This window comes from Camelina sativa, chromosome 15 (assembly GCF_030686135.1).
Source record: "Camelina sativa cultivar CO46 ecotype springtype chromosome 15, ASM3068613v1".
Taxonomy (NCBI): Eukaryota; Viridiplantae; Streptophyta; class Magnoliopsida; order Brassicales; family Brassicaceae; genus Camelina; species Camelina sativa.
Window position 1 is genome coordinate 12,728,817 of NC_141894.1, and position 19,332 is coordinate 12,748,148.

General features: G+C 43.6%; 2 protein-coding genes across 2 annotated transcripts; both read left to right on the forward strand.

The window, feature by feature from the left end:
* Positions 1 to 12,945: 12,945 nt before the first annotated feature.
* On the forward strand, positions 12,946 to 14,291 carry LOC104746686 (ubiquinol oxidase 1b, mitochondrial-like). The gene is made up of 4 exons (XM_010468214.2): positions 12,946 to 13,243; positions 13,364 to 13,492; positions 13,571 to 14,059; positions 14,142 to 14,291. Exons 1-4 carry the CDS (start codon positions 12,968 to 12,970, stop codon positions 14,199 to 14,201), a joined length of 954 nt encoding a protein of 317 aa, XP_010466516.2. The 5' UTR covers positions 12,946 to 12,967; the 3' UTR covers positions 14,202 to 14,291.
* A 2,413-nt stretch (positions 14,292 to 16,704) lies between these two features.
* LOC104746687 (ubiquinol oxidase 1a, mitochondrial) lies at positions 16,705 to 18,691 on the forward strand. The gene is made up of 4 exons (XM_010468215.3): positions 16,705 to 17,375; positions 17,459 to 17,587; positions 17,871 to 18,359; positions 18,445 to 18,691. The coding sequence occupies exons 1-4, from the start codon at positions 16,968 to 16,970 to the stop codon at positions 18,502 to 18,504; spliced, it is 1,086 nt and encodes a 361-aa protein (XP_010466517.1). The 5' UTR covers positions 16,705 to 16,967; the 3' UTR covers positions 18,505 to 18,691.
* The last annotated feature ends 641 nt before the right edge of the window (positions 18,692 to 19,332 follow it).

A 19,332-nucleotide genomic window follows, 5' to 3' on the forward strand; every position in this document is an offset into this window, starting at 1 on the left:
TCACAATCGACAACAACTCCACAACCGTTATGTCGAGAGAAAGCTACACCAGCCTTGCAAAAACCAATCTCATCGACGTCATAGCCGCCAACCTCAAGCAGCTCCATTCTAGCACCAACCACATGAGTATCAATCTCGGGAGACTCCACCACTACTGGCTGAGCTCAAAACAATATCTCAAAACAATGGAGCTGAGTGCCGCTCTCATCCACAGTTCTTATACCTTCGAGGTCTCTACTTTCCCATCCGATCCCAATAAACATATCGGTTTCTCATCCTAAAACACACGTAAGAACCTCCACGCCAAGGGCCGACAAGCTCAACATTTTCGACAGATAAAGGTCACTGAACGTAACCAAAATCCCCAACAGCCTCTGGCCAACCACCGCTCTCATCAGGACTATTCAAACATGCTCGCAACAAACAATCTCACTCGAATCTTTCCCGATCCTTCTATTCACCCTCAACACAAAGAAGCGTGATGAGTAAAAAAAAAAAAAAAAAAAAAAAAAAAAAAAAAAGAACGCTCGACATATCGAGCTCGTCAACTCTTCACAAGAAGATGACAAAAACTTTACACTCGCAAGAGTACATTTAATCACAAACAAGCTCTCTCGAACGAGTCCGTCTTAACGAGTGTCCAGCTTCTATATTGTCGCCCTGGCCAGGTGTACGATTTAAAACGCGTTCCACATGGATGCAGTGGTGAAATAATCCGCACAAAAAAAAAGCCGAGCCCAGTCTCGCATTCAGCTAGCAGGCGGTCAAGTTTGAATAAGCCAAGTTCTTACTTGTACACTCTTGCCGACCTCGTGGCACCCACAGGGTAAGCCGGACACCAGGACCGCACCTAAAAGGTACGACGAGCTCATCTCAACTACCAACCTAAAACTTGGTATTCGAAACACGTAACAGAGTAAGCCGAGAGACGTCTCGCCCCGTAGAATACATCTCGAAACCAAGCAAAAAGCCGAGCAAGTCTCGCACTAGCTTAAGGGCGTCTGAACTAATAAGCCAAGCTCCGGCTTGCAAGTTCTTGCCAACCCCAAACACCCACAGGATAAGCCGGACAGAAAACCGAGTTGCATATGAAACATAAGCTCGCTCCTCCACGGCAACGTCCTCGTGCTCAACGCTCTCGCTCAACGCACTCGCGTTTGACGCCCTCATGCTCGACGACGCTATCATGCTCGACGACGCCATCACACTCGACGACGCGCTCTCGTTCAATGCCCTCACGTTTGACGCCTTCATGCTCGCTGACGCTCTCACGCTCGAAGACTCTCTCTCGCTCAACGCCCTCGTGTTCGATGCTCTCTTACTCAACTCCCTTGCGTTCAACACCTTTGCTCAACGCTCACGCTCGACGACGCTCTCATGCTCGACGATGCTCTCTCGCTCAACGCCCTCGCGTTTGACGCCCTTGCAATCAACACCCTTGCGTTCAATGCCTTCGCTCAACGCTCACGCTCGACGACTCTCTCATGCTCTTGCGCTCACCACCCTCACGCTCGTCGCTTTCACGTTCGACGCTCTTGCGCTTTCCTTCCATCTCATTTTCCACTTTCATTCATGGTGGCGACTCTACTCTTGTCTTCAGTGGAGACCTACTCTCTTATTCTCGGTGGAGACCTCCACTCATTCTCGGTGGAGACCTCAACTTTCGATGGCGACATCCACTCTTCTACCTGGTGCCGACCTGCATTCTCAAGTTTGATGCCGATCTCCACTCTCCAGCTTGGCGCTGACCTCACAACCTTCTCCCGTGCTCTCTTAAGTGCCATCGTCAAGTTGACGAACAAATCTCTCCTTGTCGCTCCCATGAGAAGACGTGGGACGCAAGCGCACAACATGAACACCAATCTCATCTCATCGATCTGACAATTTCTATCTAGCGCACAATTGCCGATCTTCGTTCGCTGATCTCTCCTCACTCGCAAGATCAACATTTTCTTACCGATCTCCTTCCTTGCACGTAGAACCAACCTCGGAATCATTCTCGATCGCGTGAGATCCAAACTCAATTCGCCGACCTCATCCGCCGATCTCATATGCCAATCTCATCCGCCGATCTCATCCGCCGACCTCAAACTCACTCTCGGTGGCGACCTCAAACTTACTCGCCGACCTCAATCTCAATCTCGCCGACCTCAATCTCACTCTCGGTGGTGACCTCAAACTCACTCTCGGTGGCGACCTCAAACTTACTCGCCGACCTCAATCTCAATCTCGCCGACCTCAATCTTACTCTCGGTGGCGATCTCAAACTCACTCTCGGTGGCAACCTCAAAATTCACTCGCCGACCTCAATCTCAATCTCGCCGACCTCAATCTCAATCTCGCCAACCTCAATCTCACTCTCGGTGGCGACCTCAATCTCACTTTCTCGCTCGCCGACCTCAATCTCGGTGGCGACCTCATTCTCAATCTCGCTGACCTAAATCTCACTCTCGCCGAGCTCACCGCCGAGCTCATTACCTTCACTCATCTCGCCGAGCTCACCGCCGAGACCTAAATCTCACTCTCGCCGAGCTCACCGCCGAGCTCATTACCTCCACTCATCTTGCCGAGCTCACCGCCGAGCTCATTACCTTCGCTCATCTCTCCGAGCTCACCGCCGAGCTCATTACCTCTGCTCATCTCGCCGAGCTCACCGCCAAGCTCATTACTACTGCTCAACTCATTACCGCCGCTCAACTCATCTCGATTTCTCTCAAAACCTATCTCAATCGGCCGATCTTCAATCCCCCTGGAATCATTAAATCTGTCGATCTCACCTAGATCACTCTCTCGTGCGGCGATCCTCGATGACGCCCAGCAAGATCGATCGAACCCGCTCAAAGTCAAGTTATCACGGCGACCCCTGTCCGATTCCACATCATCAGCGCCGTGCCGATCTCCAATTGTGGAGTCTCGCCGATCGCCGATCATCAGTAAACTTACAAGCAATCCGAGACGATTTGTGCCGAGCAGGCATATTAACAGAATTCAAGCACGCCCGCTGATTGCCGAAGAACTACCGCTCTCCGGACTAATGGGGGGACTATTGTTGGATATGGGCTACGCCCAATATGCCACTCGGCCCAACAAGACAAGCTAATTAAGATTTCGGCCCGGCGAAATTGGATGCAAGTCATTAATAATTCGTAAAGGGGCACTCTCGGGAATTCACGATGGAAACCCTAGAAAACCCTTGGTCAACAGTCGCCTATAAAATGAAGCATCACTTATTAGGATCACCATCCTCACCCCAGGACAAGAGACAGAGAGCAATACTTTGAGTGAAAACCGTTATTGTCTTCTGTATAATTCCTTCTAGCTTCTGAGCTCGTCATTATTGGCTTGTTAGTTCTCCTGTGAACTGACGAGCTCAATCTTGATTCTTGTTAGTGACGACCTGTAACACCCGCAAACCAAATCTTGGTATTTTGGTAAGGGTGTCGATCGACACCTCCTAGTGAGGCATCGATCGACACCAATTGTGGTCGGTTTGGTCGGTTCAATTTTAATTGTCCGGTTTGCGTGGTTGGTTTAGGGAATCCCTAAATCGAGTTTTAAAGGAAGAAAACGACCTAGGGTCGTGTTGTTTTGTCTTATTCGCCGTTTTTGAGAGAAAACACAAAGAGAGAGTGTTCTTGAACTATTGGGAAGAGATTGAGAGATTCCTTGCTGTTCTTGGGAGATCCAAGGCTGGGAAGGTGCTAGAAGCTTGCTAGGAGTGAGGGAATTCGTTCTTGTTGGTCAGAATCTTCCTGCAAAGAGGTGAGTGCATGACCGTGGCTTATCTAAGCTAAGATCTCTAGATTCTATGTGATTTGGTGCTTATGTGGTTGTTTCTTTGAGTTCTCTATGATATTTCGTTGCTGTCTGGGCTGGGTTTGGCTTCTGGGAGTGCAAGGAGCGGATTGGAGAAGCTTGGAGGCGAGATTCGGAGTTTCTGATCGAGGGAAATCGCTGCTCGGCATCGGTGTCGGTCGACACCAGTTGGGGTGTCGGTCGACACCAACGCGAGGACGGCTCGGGACTTTAGCGAGTGTCGAACGATGCCATGTGGAGGTGTCGGTCGACGCAAACTAGGGTTTTCGGGAGTGTCGGGCAGGTGTCGGTCGACACCAGTTTGGTGTCGGTCGACACCAGGTAGTCAGTGTCGATCGACACCATCTGGTGTCGGTCGACACCCCTTGTTCAGTTACGATGGTCGTTGCATGCTATGTATATTGCCTGGTTTGTTTTATTGATTGTTGTTTGTGGCATGTAGAGATCTTATTGCTTGTGTGTATAGCCCAGTAGATGGGAGGATTGCCTCACTGAGTGTTTATCAAATACTCATGCATCTCAATTTGTGTTTGTGGTGCAGGTAAAGGCAAAGTGTGATCGTGGAATCAAAGGCAATGAAGAGGAGGATGTTCTAGGGACTTGATTGTATGGTTATCTGGCATTGATAGGTTGCTAGAATTGAGTCTTAGAGCATTGTTAGGATTGCTGGTTGTTTGATTTATGCTGTTTGGGATTAATGCTGGATATTACTTATTTGGTTATTGGATATTGTTTTATTGGTTATTTATTGGTATGTGGTTCCGCTGTTGGATTGTGAATGTGGTTAGGTGGCTAGTGGGTATAGGACCACTAGTTGTAGTTATTTAATTATATTATTATTTATTATTCTTTTATTAAAAAAAAAAACGGGAAGGGTTGTTTCATTTTGGTATCAGAGCCCTTACGGTTCTAGGACTAGGGTTCATTGTGCTTTTGCTGTTGATGTTTAGGATTCCATGCTATGATTGATTGTGTGAGTCGGTCAATTGAGTGTGGCATGAAGTCCTAGAACATCCTCTTCGAGCCTGTGTTGTGATTCCACGGTAAGTTGTGTTTCTTGTGTATTAGAATTATTGTTTGCTTAGCCTTCTGTTCTTGGATGATACAGATGGTTAGGGGTGAGGATGCTGTTGGTCGCGGTCGTGGTTGTGGGCGTGGTCGTGGTCGGGGTCGGGGACGAGGTCAGGTTCCTGAGGCCAATGTGAGTGTGACCCAGAGCATGGCCAGTGAGGAGGTGGCGGAGTCACAGGTTCATCCTAGTGTGTCTGGAGACCAGGCTGGTTTGGGTGACGGCAGGGCGGATGGGCCCGGTGTCGGTCACGGTGTTGCCCCGGGTGTGGGGGTTGCAGCGGGAGGTGCTCCAGGCAGGGAGGATGTCTTGATGGACTTGCTAGCTCAGGTTCTGCAACGACTTCCAGCAGTTGTGCCGCCAGTGGTTGGTGGGCAGGATCCAGTAGTGCCGCCAGTGGTTGGTGGGCAGGATCCGGTAGTGCCGCCCATGGGTGGTGGGCAGGGTCCAGCGGTGCAGCCTGTGGCGGGTTTGCAGGCAGGTGTGCAGCCGGGGGCCGAGGTTGTGGATGCTCAGTATGTGCGGATGATGGAGCAGCTGCGGCATGTGGGAGCAGGGTATTTCTCAAGAGGTACCGATCCGAGTGTAGCGGATGAGTGGAGAGAGCGGATGGAGGATATTTTCCTTTTGCTTAGGTGTCCCGACCGGTACAGGGTGGATCTGGCAGTGTTTTACTTGTCAGGAGATGCTCGTGTGTGGTGGAGGTCGGTGACAGCACGGAGGGTGCAGAGGGGTATGTCTTGGGGAGATTTTGTGGGGGAGTTTAACTCCAAGTATTTTCCTCAGGAGGCTCTTGATCGTATGGAGGCACGGTTCTTGGGTTTGACTCAGGGGGACCGTACAGTACGGGAGCTGGATGCAGAGTTCAGTCGGCTTGTGGGGTATGCAGGCAGGGCATGGGAGCCAGAGGCGGCTCAGGTGCGGAGGTTTTTGTTGGCTCTGCGGGATGATTTGAGGACTCGGTGCAGAGTGAGGAGCTATGCTACGAGAGCAGAGCTGGTTGAGGTTGCAGCTGGGATAGAGGATGACTTGAGGTCACAGGTGGTTGTGGTTAGTTCTTCGGTGCAGCCACAGCAGTCTCAGCCGCTTTATGTTCCTAGCAAGGGCGGCAAGCCTGCGCAGGGGCAGAAGAGGAAGTTCGATGTTATGCAGAGATCGAGGCACGGGGGTGCGAAATGCTTTGGGTGTGGTAGTAGGGACCACAAGGTGTCTAGCTGTCCACAGAGAGGTGAGCAGCGGGCAGTGACAGAGCAGCGGGCGGTGACGGAGCCGCGGACAGATACTCGGGTGTGTTACTACTGCAGAGAGACGGGGCATATCAAGCCTCGTTGTCCCAAGTTGCAGCAGAGGGCGGTAGCAGTGTTGCAGGCTGGAGCTCAGCCAGGGGTGCAGCAGGGTGTGCAGCACGGTGTGCAGCCGGTGGGTTGGATTGAGCCGACGACTCAGGTGTACTCGACTCAGGAGCCCGGTGGCACTAGTGCAGGAGCGATCACAGGTATAACTTCTGAGATTCGAACTTAGTCAATTCAATAGTTTAGATTATATTTGTTTTTGTTTGTGGTCAAGTGTTAGGTTCTCAACACATGAGGTTTGTGTAGGGACCTTGTTGGTGGACGGGTTTAAGTCCCATGTTATGTTTGATTCTGGAGCTTCTCATAGCTTCATTACTCCGGAGTGTGCCGTGAGTGCGGGGATCAGAGGGGATTCTGGAGAGCGTTCAGGAGTTGTCAGAGTTGCTGGAGGCAAGTTCCTGAGGGTTATTGGACGAGTTGGAGGAGTTGGTATTCAGATCGCAGGAGAGTCGTGGCCAGCGGATTTGCTTATCAGTCCAGTGGAGTTGTATGACGTCATTCTTGGTATGGATTGGTTGCATCGGTATAAGGTGCATTTGGATTGCTATCGGGGTAGAGTGGAGTTTGAGCGTCCAGGAGGGAAGTTGGTTTTTCAGGGTATTAGACCGACTTCGGGGAGTCTCGTGATCTCAGCCGTTCAGGCAGGGAAGATGATCGAGAAGGGCCGTGAGACCTATCTGGTTACTATATCTATGCCAGAGTCAGTCGGGAAGTCTACGGATAGCGGTATTCCGGTTGTGGAGGACTTTGAGGATGTGTTCCAGTCATTGCAGGGATTACCACCATCTCGGTCGGATCCTTTTACCATTGAGCTGGAACCGGGGACGTTGCCGTTATCCAAGGCTCCTTACAGGATGGCTCCAGCAGAGATGGCAGAGCTGAAGAAGCAGCTGGAGGATTTGTTGGGCAAGGGTTTTATCCGTCCTAGTTGTTCACCGTGGGGAGCTCCGGTGTTGTTTGTTAAGAAGAAGGATGGGAGTTTCCGGTTGTGTATTGACTACCGGGGTTTGAACCGAGTTACTGTGAAGAACAAGTACCCTCTCCCGAGGATTGATGAGTTGTTGGATCAGTTGAGGGGTGCTACTTGGTTCTCCAAGATCGACTTGGCTTCAGGTTATCATCAGATCCCTATTCATGAGGCAGATGTGAGGAAGACAGCCTTCAGGACGAGATATGGGCACTATGAGTTTGTGGTGATGCCGTTTGGGTTGACAAACGCGCCAGCTGCGTTTATGAGATTGATGAACAGCGTGTTCCAGGAGTTTCTGGACGTGTCAGTCATCATTTTCATCGACGACATCCTGGTATATTCTAAGAGTCTTGAGGAGCATGCAGTACATCTGAGAGCAGTGTTGGAGAAGCTGCGGGAGCAGAAGATGTTTGCTAAGCTGAGTAAGTGCAGTTTCTGGCAGCGTGAGATGGGGTTCTTGGGTCATATTGTTTCAGCTGAGGGAGTTTCAGTGGATCCAGAGAAGATTCAGTCCATCAGGGAGTGGCCGAGGCCGCAGAGTGCCACTGAGATTCGGAGTTTCCTGGGGTTAGCAGGTTACTACAGGAGGTTTGTTCGGGGTTTTGCGAGTATGGCTCAGCCGATGACTAAGCTTACAGGGAAGGATGCCCCGTTTGTGTGGTCACCAGAGTGTGAGGCAAGTTTTGCAAGTCTCAAGCAGATGTTGACTACCACGCCGGTGTTAGCATTACCTGAGCAGGACGAGCCTTATGTTGTGTATACAGATGCTTCTAGAGTGGGGTTGGGTTGTGTACTTATGCAGCAGGGGAAGGTTATAGCTTACGCTTCGCGGCAGTTGCGGAAGCATGAAGCTAATTATCCTACTCATGATTTGGAGATGGCAGCAGTGATCTTTGCTCTTAAGATTTGGAGATCCTATCTGTATGGTGGGAAGGTACAGGTATTTACAGATCACAAGAGTCTGAAGTACATTTTTACTCAGCCTGAGCTGAATTTGAGGCAGAGGCGTTGGATGGAGTTAGTAGCGGATTATGATTTGGACATAGCTTACCATCCTGGTAAAGCTAATCTGGTTGCAGATGCCTTGAGTCGGAAGCGGGTGGCTTCGGCTCAGGAGCAGGATATGGAGGTGTTGGTAGGTGAAATTAGTGCATTGAGTTTGTGTGCTATCTCACAAGAACCTTTTGGGTTTGGAGGCAGTTGATAGAGCAGAGTGAGGTTAGCTCAGGAGAGTGATGAGGGGCTGGTGGATGCCTCTAAGGCTGCGGGTGCAGAGTATCAGGTTTCTGCTAATGGTACTATCCTTGTGCATGGTCGGATCTGTGTGCCCAAGGGTGAGGATTTGAGGCAGGAAATACTGAGAGAGGCTCATTCGAGCAAGTTCTCTATTCATCCAGGAGCGACCAAGATGTACCGTGACCTCAAGTGGTATTATCACTGGGTCGGGATGAAGAAGGACGTAGCTGACTGGGTGGCAAAGTGTGATACTTGCCAGCTGGTGAAGGCGGAACATCAGGTTCCTGGTGGTTTATTACAGAGTTTACCCATTCCAGAGTGGAAGTGGGATTTGATCACGATGGACTTCGTGGTAGGTTTGCCTGTGTCGAGGACGTTTGATGCTATTTGGGTCATTGTGGACCGTTTGACTAAGTCTGCGCATTTTCTGGCCATCAAGAAAACTGATGGAGCAGCGGTTTTGGCCAAGAAGTACGTGAGGGAGATAGTCAGATTGCACGGTGTGCCTGCTAGTATTGTGTCTGATAGAGATTCCAAGTTCACCTCGGTGTTCTGGAAGGCATTTCAGGCGGAGATGGGCACGAAGGTGCATATGAGTACAGCCTATCATCCTCAGACTGATGGTCAGTCAGAGAGGACGATACAGATTTTGGAGGATTTATTGAGGATGTGTGTGCTGGATTGGGGTGGTCATTGGGCAGATCACTTGAGCTTGGTGGAGTTTGCTTATAACAACAGCTACCAGGCTAGTATTGGGATGGCTCCTTATGAGTCCCTGTATGGGAGGCCGTGTCGTACACCTTTATGTTGGACTCAGGTGGGGGAGAGGAGCATATTTGGTGCAGATTTTGTTCAGGAGACCTCGGAGAAGATTCGGGTTTTGAGGCTGAACATGAAGGAGGCTCAGGATCGGCAGAAGAGCTATGCTGATAAGAGGAGAAAGGATCTTGAGTTTCAGGTTGGTGATAGAGTGTACCTCAAGATGGCCATGTTGCGGGGTCCGAACAGGTCATTGACAGAGACTAAGTTGAGTCCGAGGTACATGGGTCCGTTCAGAGTGGTTGAGCGGGTGGGACCAGTGGCATACCGGTTGGAGTTGCCTGAGGTTATGCGTGCGTTCCACAAGGTATTTCATGTGTCGATGCTGAGGAAGTGTCTTCACGAGGGTGATCAGTTGTTGGCTAAGATTCCTGAGGATCTTCAGCCTAACATGACTTTAGAGGCGAGACCAGTGAGGGTGCTCGAGAGGAGAGTCAAGGAACTTCGGAAGAAGAAGATTCCTTTGATGAGAGTCCTGTGGGACTGTGACGGAGTAGAGGAGCAGACTTGGGAGCCCGAGGCGAGGATGAAGGCAAGGTTTAAGAAGTGGTTTGAGAAGCAGACCGCGACTTGAGCTTGTCTAGCCGGGTCCGAGTTGTAGTCCGTGGCTGGAGCGGGTACGGAGTATTCCAGCCCATCTCTCTTGATATTTGGTCGCTTAGGGGTGGTTGGTTGTGCGACTAAGTATCAAGATGAGGTGGTGCTCGGGATGCGGGTTGTTGGCTCCGGTTGTTGTATTTTTGGTTTTTCTGATGTAATTTCGTTGAGATTGTAACGATTATGACATTTTTTGAGATTAATAAGATGAGTATTTTTCTTTATGTTTGACTATTGTTGTCATGGGAAAAGAGAAATAGCTCGGGTTTCTACTTTTGGAAAGTTTCCATAAATAGAAAGTTTCCACAAAAGGAAGGTTTCCATAAATAGAAAGTTTCTAAAATGGGAATGTTTTGTGGAAATGTGAGGTAGATCTAGCCGGGAGATACTCGTTGGCATCAGTGTTTGTTTTTGCTCAAGGCCATGCGAGCCTAACTCACATGATACCGATAGCTCGATGGACTTTGTGGCCAGAGAGTGGGAGTGGTATGTTGCTTCGGATGACGATCCGAGAGCGCGCTTGAGGGTGACGACCCAAGAGCGGGATATGTGAGGCTCCCTGGATACCGTAGCTGTGAGCCGCAGCTCGGCAGTGAGCCGGTATGTCTCGAGGGTTGCGACCCGAGAGCGGGGGGAGTGGGCGCGTGAGACTCCCTGGATACCGTAGCTGTAGGCTGTGGCCTGGCAGTGAGCCGGTATGACTCGAAGGTTGCGACCTGAGAGCGGGGGGAGTGTGTGTGTGTGAGTGACTTCCTGGATGCCGTAGCTTAAGGCGGTTGGCCTGATAGCGAGCCGGCATGATTCGATGGTTACGACCACGGACGGGGGAAGCACTGAGTTGTGAGCAAATAGTGTTTATGATGCGAGTATATTGGCTAGAGGGAGACCTCGAGGGTCAGTCGGAGGTGTGCGGGCTGTTGCGACAGTGGCACGGGAAACCTTGGCTGACGGTGTTTAGTCCGGTATGGGGACGTGCGGGCCGTGCAGACGGTGGCACGGAGGTCCTTGGCAGATGGACGGTATTGCGGGATTCGGGGACGAATCCATATTGGTGGGGGAGAATTGTAACACCCGCAAACCAAATCTTGGTATTTTGGTAAGGGTGTCGATCGACACCTCCTAGTGAGGCATCGATCGACACCAATTGTGGTCGGTTTGGTCGGTTCAATTTTAATTGTTCGGTTTGCGTGGTTGGTTTAGGGAATCCCTAAATCGAGTTTTAAAGGAAGAAAACGACCTAGGGTCGTGTTGTTTTGTCTTATTCGCCGTTTTTGAGAGAAAACACAAAGAGAGAGTGTTCTTGAACTATTGGGAAGAGATTGAGAGATTCCTTGCTGTTCTTGGGAGATCCAAGGCTGGGAAGGTGCTAGAAGCTTGCTAGGAGTGAGGGAATTCGTTCTTGTTGGTCAGAATCTTCCTGCAAAGAGGTGAGTGCATGACCATGGCTTATCTAAGCTAAGATCTCTAGATTCTATGTGATTTGGTGCTTATGTGGTTGTTTCTTTGAGTTCTCTATGATATTTCGTTGCTGTCTGGGCTGGGTTTGGCTTCTGGGAGTGCAAGGAGCGGATTGGAGAAGCTTGGAGGCGAGATTCGGAGTTTCTGATCGAGGGAAATCGCTGCTCGGCATCAGTGTCGGTCGACACCAGTTGGGGTGTCGGTCGACACCAACGCGAGGACGGCTCGGGACTTTAGCGAGTGTCGAACGATGCCATGTGGAGGTGTCGGTCGACGCAAACTAGGGTTTTCGGGAGTGTCGGGCAGGGTGTCGGTCGACACCAGTTTGGTGTCGGTCGACACCAGGTAGTCAGTGTCGATCGACACCATCTGGTGTCGGTCGACACCCCTTGTTCAGTTACGATGGTCGTTGCATGCTATGTATATTGCCTGGTTTGTTTTATTGATTGTTGTTTGTGGCATGTAGAGATCTTATTGCTTGTGTGTATAGCCCAGTAGATGGGAGGATTGCCTCACTGAGTGTTTATCAAATACTCATGCATCTCAATTTGTGTTTGTGGTGCAGGTAAAGGCAAAGTGTGATCGTGGAATCAAAGGCAATGAAGAGGAGGATGTTCTAGGGACTTGATTGTATGGTTATCTGGCATTGATAGGTTGCTAGAATTGAGTCTTAGAGCATTGTTAGGATTGCTGGTTGTTTGATTTATGCTGTTTGGGATTAATGCTGGATATTACTTATTTGGTTATTGGATATTGTTTTATTGGTTATTTATTGGTATGTGGTTCCGCTGTTGGATTGTGAATGTGGTTAGGTGGCTAGTGGATATAGGACCACTAGTTGTAGTTATTTAATTATATTATTATTTATTATTCTTTTATTAAAAAAAAAAAACGGGAAGGGTTGTTTCACGACCTCACGATTTTATCGTTAATAAAAGAACCAGCTTCACTCTTTCCCCAAAAATCTTTATTTATTTAGTGTTGTACAATTCCTGGTACAAACATAGAGTATAGAAACAAACCGTTTTGGTTTCCAAATATTTTCAATTATGTTCCAAATTTGGTTCAAATCTAGCCGATACAAATAACTAAATAAGAATCTAAACCTCTTTTCTTTTTTCTTTTTCCTTTGTCTGAATAATTTTAATGAATTTTTTTTTGGTAGGAACCGAGACGGGATGGCATCTTTGATGAGTAGGTTTTTGGACCACACCTAAGCCCATGAGGCACTAAGCAAGCTTGAGTTGAGTCATTGTTGTTACTTGTCAGCGAACTCATATGGTTTCATTCCGAAGCCATATAAAAACTACGTCGTGCAGACCCTACTACACACAAACATAACATGTCTCTGTTTTGGAACAGAGGGTTTTCTCAACATATATATATTTTTTTATAATCTAATTTCACAAGAATATTACTACAAGTTACTATAATTTTTCGTGTTTCTTATTTGTTTTGCAGAATAACGTTGGTTGCGGACTGGCCTTTGTCTTCGTTTCGTGTGCTACAAGTCTTTTAGTCAAATCGTAGACGAGTTTTTCGTTTTGTATACAATGATGCTAAAGTTCCGTAATTAATATAAATAGATAACAGTTGACGTGTTACAAAATGCAAAAAAGAAAAAAACACTTTCATCTTCCATCTGCACAAATGATGATGAGTCGCTATAGAGCCAATGTAATGGCAAATGCTGTGACTCACAGCCATCTTTTGAAGCCTAGAGTTTCTCTGGCGGCGATGGGTGGCGTGAGAGATCTCAGCAAGATGACATTTGAGAAGAAGAAAATGACGGAGGAGAATGGATCTAGCGGTGGTAAGGCTGATCAAGGTAACAAAGGGGAGCAATTGATCGTTAGTTATTGGGGTGTGAAACCGATGAAGATCACCAAAGAAGATGGAACTGAATGGAAATGGAGTTTCTTTCGGGTACGTACGTTACATATTACAATGTGTTATGTTACTCTCTTGTTCGATTGATATGTGACAGTGCATTTGTGTCATTGTGTGTATGGTTTGAACTTTGTTGTTGTGTTGGAATAATGGTAGCCATGGGAGACTTATAAATCAGATCTTACGATAGATTTGATGAAGCATCATGTTCCATCGACGTTACTAGACAAATTAGCTTATTGGACTGTTAAATATCTTCGATGGCCTACTGATCTCTTCTTCCAGGTATAGAGTCATACGACTTGTATGATTTTCTACATCGTTTCAAATGCTTTGTATGTTTTGGACTAATTTTAAAGGCAGAGGCGGTACGGATGCCGAGCGATGATGCTAGAAACGGTAGCAGCGGTTCCGGGGATGATTGGAGGGAGGCTAGTCCACTGCAAATCACTTAGGCGGTTTGAACAAAGTGGTGGTTGGATCAAAGCCCTACTCGAAGAAGCAGAGAACGAGAGGATGCACTTAATGACATTCATGGAAGTTGCGAAACCAAATTGGTACGAACGAGCTCTTGTGATCACCGTTCAAGGCGTTTTCTTCAATGCTTATTTCCTTGGATACCTAATCTCTCCCAAGTTTGCTCATCGTATGGTTGGATACCTTGAGGAAGAAGCAATCCACTCTTACACTGAATTTCTCAAGGAACTTGATAATGGTAACATTGAAAACGTCCCTGCACCGGCTATCGCTATTGATTACTGGAGGCTTGAAGCGGACGCGACGCTTCGTGATGTTGTAATGGTGGTCCGTGCTGATGAGGCCCATCACCGTGACGTTAACCACTATGCATCCGTAAGTTGTGTGTGTTTGTGTGTCATGTATATATATTTGGAAGATCGTAAATTGTTTTAATGGTTTGTATAATAAAATGCAGGATATTCACTACCAAGGTCGTGAACTGAAAGAAGCTCCAGCTCCCATTGGATATCACTGAATCTGAAGAGCTTCTCTAGCTATGTTTTATTGTTTTAAAGCTCTATTATACTGTCTTTTTTGTTTTCTTTGTTCCTAAATGGGTTTTTATAGTGGCATTAGTTTTTTTTTTTTTTAATAACGTAAAGAATCATTGCCAATTCAATTTCTTCTAGACTATATTATGACAATGGATATTGGATACTCTGACCCACATCAGTCGGTTTGGTTTGCTTTGGTAAACGGTTATTTTGATTTCTATAGTTTAAGCCGAATCAAACCGAATACTTTGGTATTAGGTTCAATCTTCTTGAAACAATGTGCTAATTTGGGCAAAAATCTAAAAGTAAAACACTTCCTCAAACGCTAAACCCACACTTAAAAAATCAATTTTTTTCTTTGTTTTTGTTTTTGCCAAAACAAAGACGATAATAACGAGAAGATGTGAAATTTACTTGTCTTCAAAGTTCAAAATCTTTTGAGATACTGTTAGTATTAGCTAAAACCATGACTGATCTTTAAAATCTTGTGTGACGACATTCAAATTGCCTTAATGGTTCTTGGAGTTTATAAATAGAGAAATTCTTTGTAATATCACATTTTAAGGTTTTTCCCAAAAAATATTATTATTAGTTTTATTTTTTTTATATCACAAATACAAAAATTGATTTTCTTGGGTGTATAATTTTTGTTTTTTGGGTTTGGATTGACTACAGTATTTTAGATCTAGTGTATAGTTTTTAGGGGTAGGTTTAAGTGTTTAGAGTTTTAGAATTTAGTTTTGAATGTTGAAACTTGAAAGTTGATTTTAGTTTTGTGGTATTTTTGAAAAAATATATATTATGGTATTTTCAAAAAAAAAAAAACTAATGATTGTATTTTTGAAAGAAAAAACTCATTTTAATAGTATTTACAAAAATTATCCTTTTAATAATAAACACTAGATTAAGATCCGTGCTAGAGCACGGGTTGAAATTCATTTTATTTCTATTGTAATTTTTATATAAAATATAATTCATGTGATTGTTTTTAAAAGTTTTTGTAGATAAAATATTATGCAATAAAATCATATGCTAAATATGATGACTTGAAAAGATACTTATTTTGTAAGTTTTATATTGTTAATGATTCTAGATAAGTATTCGTGCTATAACACTGGTTAAATATTATTTTATACAAAATTTTGTATATTTTCTACTTTAAAATGAAATTTTAATATGTTATATAAGTTTATGTACGTGAAATTATTTCAACAATGTATATTCTACCTCATTACATGAATGTCATTATAAGACATAATTTTGTGAATTTGGTTTTTAAAAGCGAGTTATTATATTATGAGTAATTTAATATATTGTTATACTTTTTGTTTTAATATACTTGTTTTTTTTTAATTCTTTCATATTATAGTGACATATTATTGACATTGTTATAACAAACAAATTTAGAGTGTTTATAGTTTCTAACTTTAATATCTAGTTTCAATATTTTAAAAATATTTCAAAATAAATTATTTAAAGTTTATTATATTATATAAATTTATAAAATTTAACAAAAAGTATGAAATTGAATTTACATATTCCAAATTTTGACCCGTTACTCAGTAAAAATTTTAATTCAATAGATATTATTTTTAAAGAATAATATTAATTAAACTTGAATATTTTATAGATTGAATCATTTATATTTGTTTTTAAAATTCAACTTATAGTATATCGGAAAATAAAATTATTTTTTAATTATAATAAATAATATGATACTTTATTTGTTTCACAAAATAGACTCATATATAAAAATGAGAGGTGAAGTATAATGATAATTAACAAATTAATATGTTAAGTTGGATATCAAAAAATTTTATTTGATGAATAATTTAATAAAGGAAATTAATATGGTAAGTTAGATGATATCAAATGATTTTTTAGAATATTCTTTTTAAGATTTTTGAAACAATAAATCCAGACCATACAAATAATATAAAATTTAATATATAACCTATTTGTAACCAACTTATTAAAATTATATAGTTTACAAAACAATGTTGTGTACTTCCGTTTTATTATATAGGGGATGAAATAAAACCAACAGGTGCTAGGAACATCTAATGATCTAAGAGAACTAAAAATGAAAATTAAATATATATATATATATATATATATATATATAATCAAACATAATTGACAATTAAAAGTAAATTATTATTAAAATTTTGTCTAATTTTGGCTTGGAAGTTGAAACAGAATATATGTCAAACTGAAAATAACTAGAAAATTGGCATTCTTGAACAAAAAAAATGAAAAAGTGTAATTTTTGTTGTCAAATTTTTCTGTTAGCAATTTTTTTTTTTTTGTCTAGAGTTTCTGAACTCATCACCTAAAATAAACCCACACGATTAGTCATTAAATTCGACCAATAAAAAATAAGGTCTTGCCCACCACGCAAAACATCTTGGTCTCCAAGAAAAATCTACACCGTCATTCTATTTACATAAATACCCTCGGTCAAAGCAAAGTCATAAACGAAATATCTCTCATGCCCACAAGGGTAAATATACACCACACAAAAAAACTGTTATAGCCTACTTCCACGTGTCATAATCTCCTTACATAAACATCAATAATATTGATCAGCCGACCGTTCGTTTCTCTAGTATATATAACTTGCTCGAGACCTGCGTGAGAAGAGCATAAGACGACAAAAGTAAACCCCAAAACAAAAAAAAAAAACAAAAAAGATTTCTCTTTACAATTTTCCTAAATTCTTGGATTTGATTTCTCCGATCTGTACAATGATGATGAGTCGCAGTGGAGCCAAGGCGGCGAAATCGCTTTTAGCGGCGGCTGGACCACGTTTGTTCTTCTCGACCACTACTACGATCCGTGCTGTTTCGTCTCACGAGGCGGCGTTATCAGCAAGCCGTCTTTTGAAGCCTGAGATTGCTTCTTCTTGGATCTGGAGTAGAGCTCCGACGGTTAATGGAGGTATGAGATTCGCCAGCACGATTACTCTGGGAGAGAAAACGCCTACGAAGGAAGAGGAGGCGAATCAGAAGAAAACAGAGAACGAATCTGACGGTGGAAACGCCGGCGCCGGAGGTAACAACAAGGGAGAGAAAGGTATAATGAGTTATTGGGGTGTTGAACCTAATAAGATCACTAAAGAAGATGGTTCTGAATGGAAGTGGAACTGCTTCAGGGTACGTTTCTTCGTTATATAATAGTGTTGCTCTTAGTTCAATTTGTGAGTATGTTTTATTGAAATTTGTTTGGATTGTTGCAGCCATGGGAGACGTATAAAGCTGATACGACAATAGATCTGAAGAAGCATCATGTTCCGACGACGTTTCTTGATAGAATTGCTTATTGGACTGTTAAATCTCTTCGTTGGCCTACCGATCTCTTCTTCCAGGTACACTCTTCGTCTTCTTCCCCAAATCTTGAAATTTTCCGAAACGGAAACATATGATTCATTCTTTCTTTCTTTGGCAACTAGTCAATATTTTATTTTATTTGTTTTTGGGAATAATTTTTTTGTATATTATATAGTTTACATTTGTTAGTGATTTGGATTTTTGCCAATTAAGACGATTCGTTGAGTTTAGTAAATAAGATTAAATGACTAAACAGTTCTTATTATATATATTAATGGAAATGTTTGGGGACTTTCTGATTTTGTGGTATTGACAATACAGAGGAGATATGGATGTAGAGCTATGATGCTTGAAACTGTGGCAGCAGTGCCTGGAATGGTAGGAGGAATGTTACTACACTGCAAATCTCTCCGTCGTTTTGAGCAAAGTGGAGGATGGATCAAAGCTTTACTCGAGGAAGCGGAGAACGAGAGGATGCATCTCATGACTTTCATGGAAGTAGCAAAACCCAAATGGTACGAGAGAGCTCTTGTGATCACTGTGCAAGGAGTTTTCTTTAACGCCTATTTCCTTGGTTACCTCATCTCTCCCAAGTTTGCTCACCGTATGGTTGGGTACCTTGAAGAGGAAGCGATCCATTCTTACACTGAGTTCCTCAAGGAACTTGACAAACGTAACATTGAGAACGTTCCTGCTCCTGCTATTGCCATTGATTACTGGAGGCTCCCTGCTGATGCTACGCTCCGTGATGTTGTGATGGTTGTTCGTGCTGACGAGGCTCATCACCGTGATGTCAACCATTTTGCATCTGTAAGTGTATTTTCTTTTCTCTATTCATCCATCATATGAAGACGAACTCTTAACTTTTGTGACTTATGAAATATTTTCTTTGCAGGATATACACTACCAAGGTCGTGAACTAAAGGAAGCTCCAGCTCCAATTGGGTATCATTGATTTGATTTAAAGAAGAGCCTTTTCTGAAGTTTAGTTCTAAAGAATTTGAGTTCTTTCATATGTATATACATCACCCCCTCTCCTACTAGAGCCAAACTTGGAATCGGCTTACCTATAATGACTATGAATGTTATATTTGCTACGACTGTTCTGTTTTTTTTTAATGAAAGCAATATGTACTTTCCTTCTTTTTCCTCTATATGGGCTTCTGGGCTTTTATTTTGATATTTGCCATATTTTTGTTTCTTTTGTGACGTTTGTAGAAGCTGCTACTAACTCTCCCCCACAAATCATGTAAGGAACCACTGATGTCATAAATTCATAACTATAAAAAAGTTTCATATATCTCATCACTTTATCATTGTGGTAAATTAATATTTCTTTCTCTATGTATTAATCATATTATTGACAAAATTACAACTTTTTCTTTTCCTCAATACACACATTAACAGGAAAAGAAAAAGAGAAAAGAATTGAGGACCCGGTGGATGTGGATCCTTTGTTTATGGCATGGGGGTCTTTATTTTCTTTCCGGGCCCCTAAAACTTTCAAAAGAAAATACAAAGCAAACCAAAAAAAAAAAACATTAAAAGAACAATAAGAGAAAACAATCAATTGTATAATAGAGAAAGTTTTAAATCAAATAATAAAATAATTTTTGGGTGATTATGTGTACATAACCACTTTCTTTCAAACGTATGAGAGACTCTCTCCTTATGCCACCACAAAAAAATTAAAATTGTATAGTTGTGTCCCCATTATAAAAATAAGTATCTATCATGGCTATTCTTTTCAATCTATCATGGCAAGTTTAGGTCAAAGTAATAG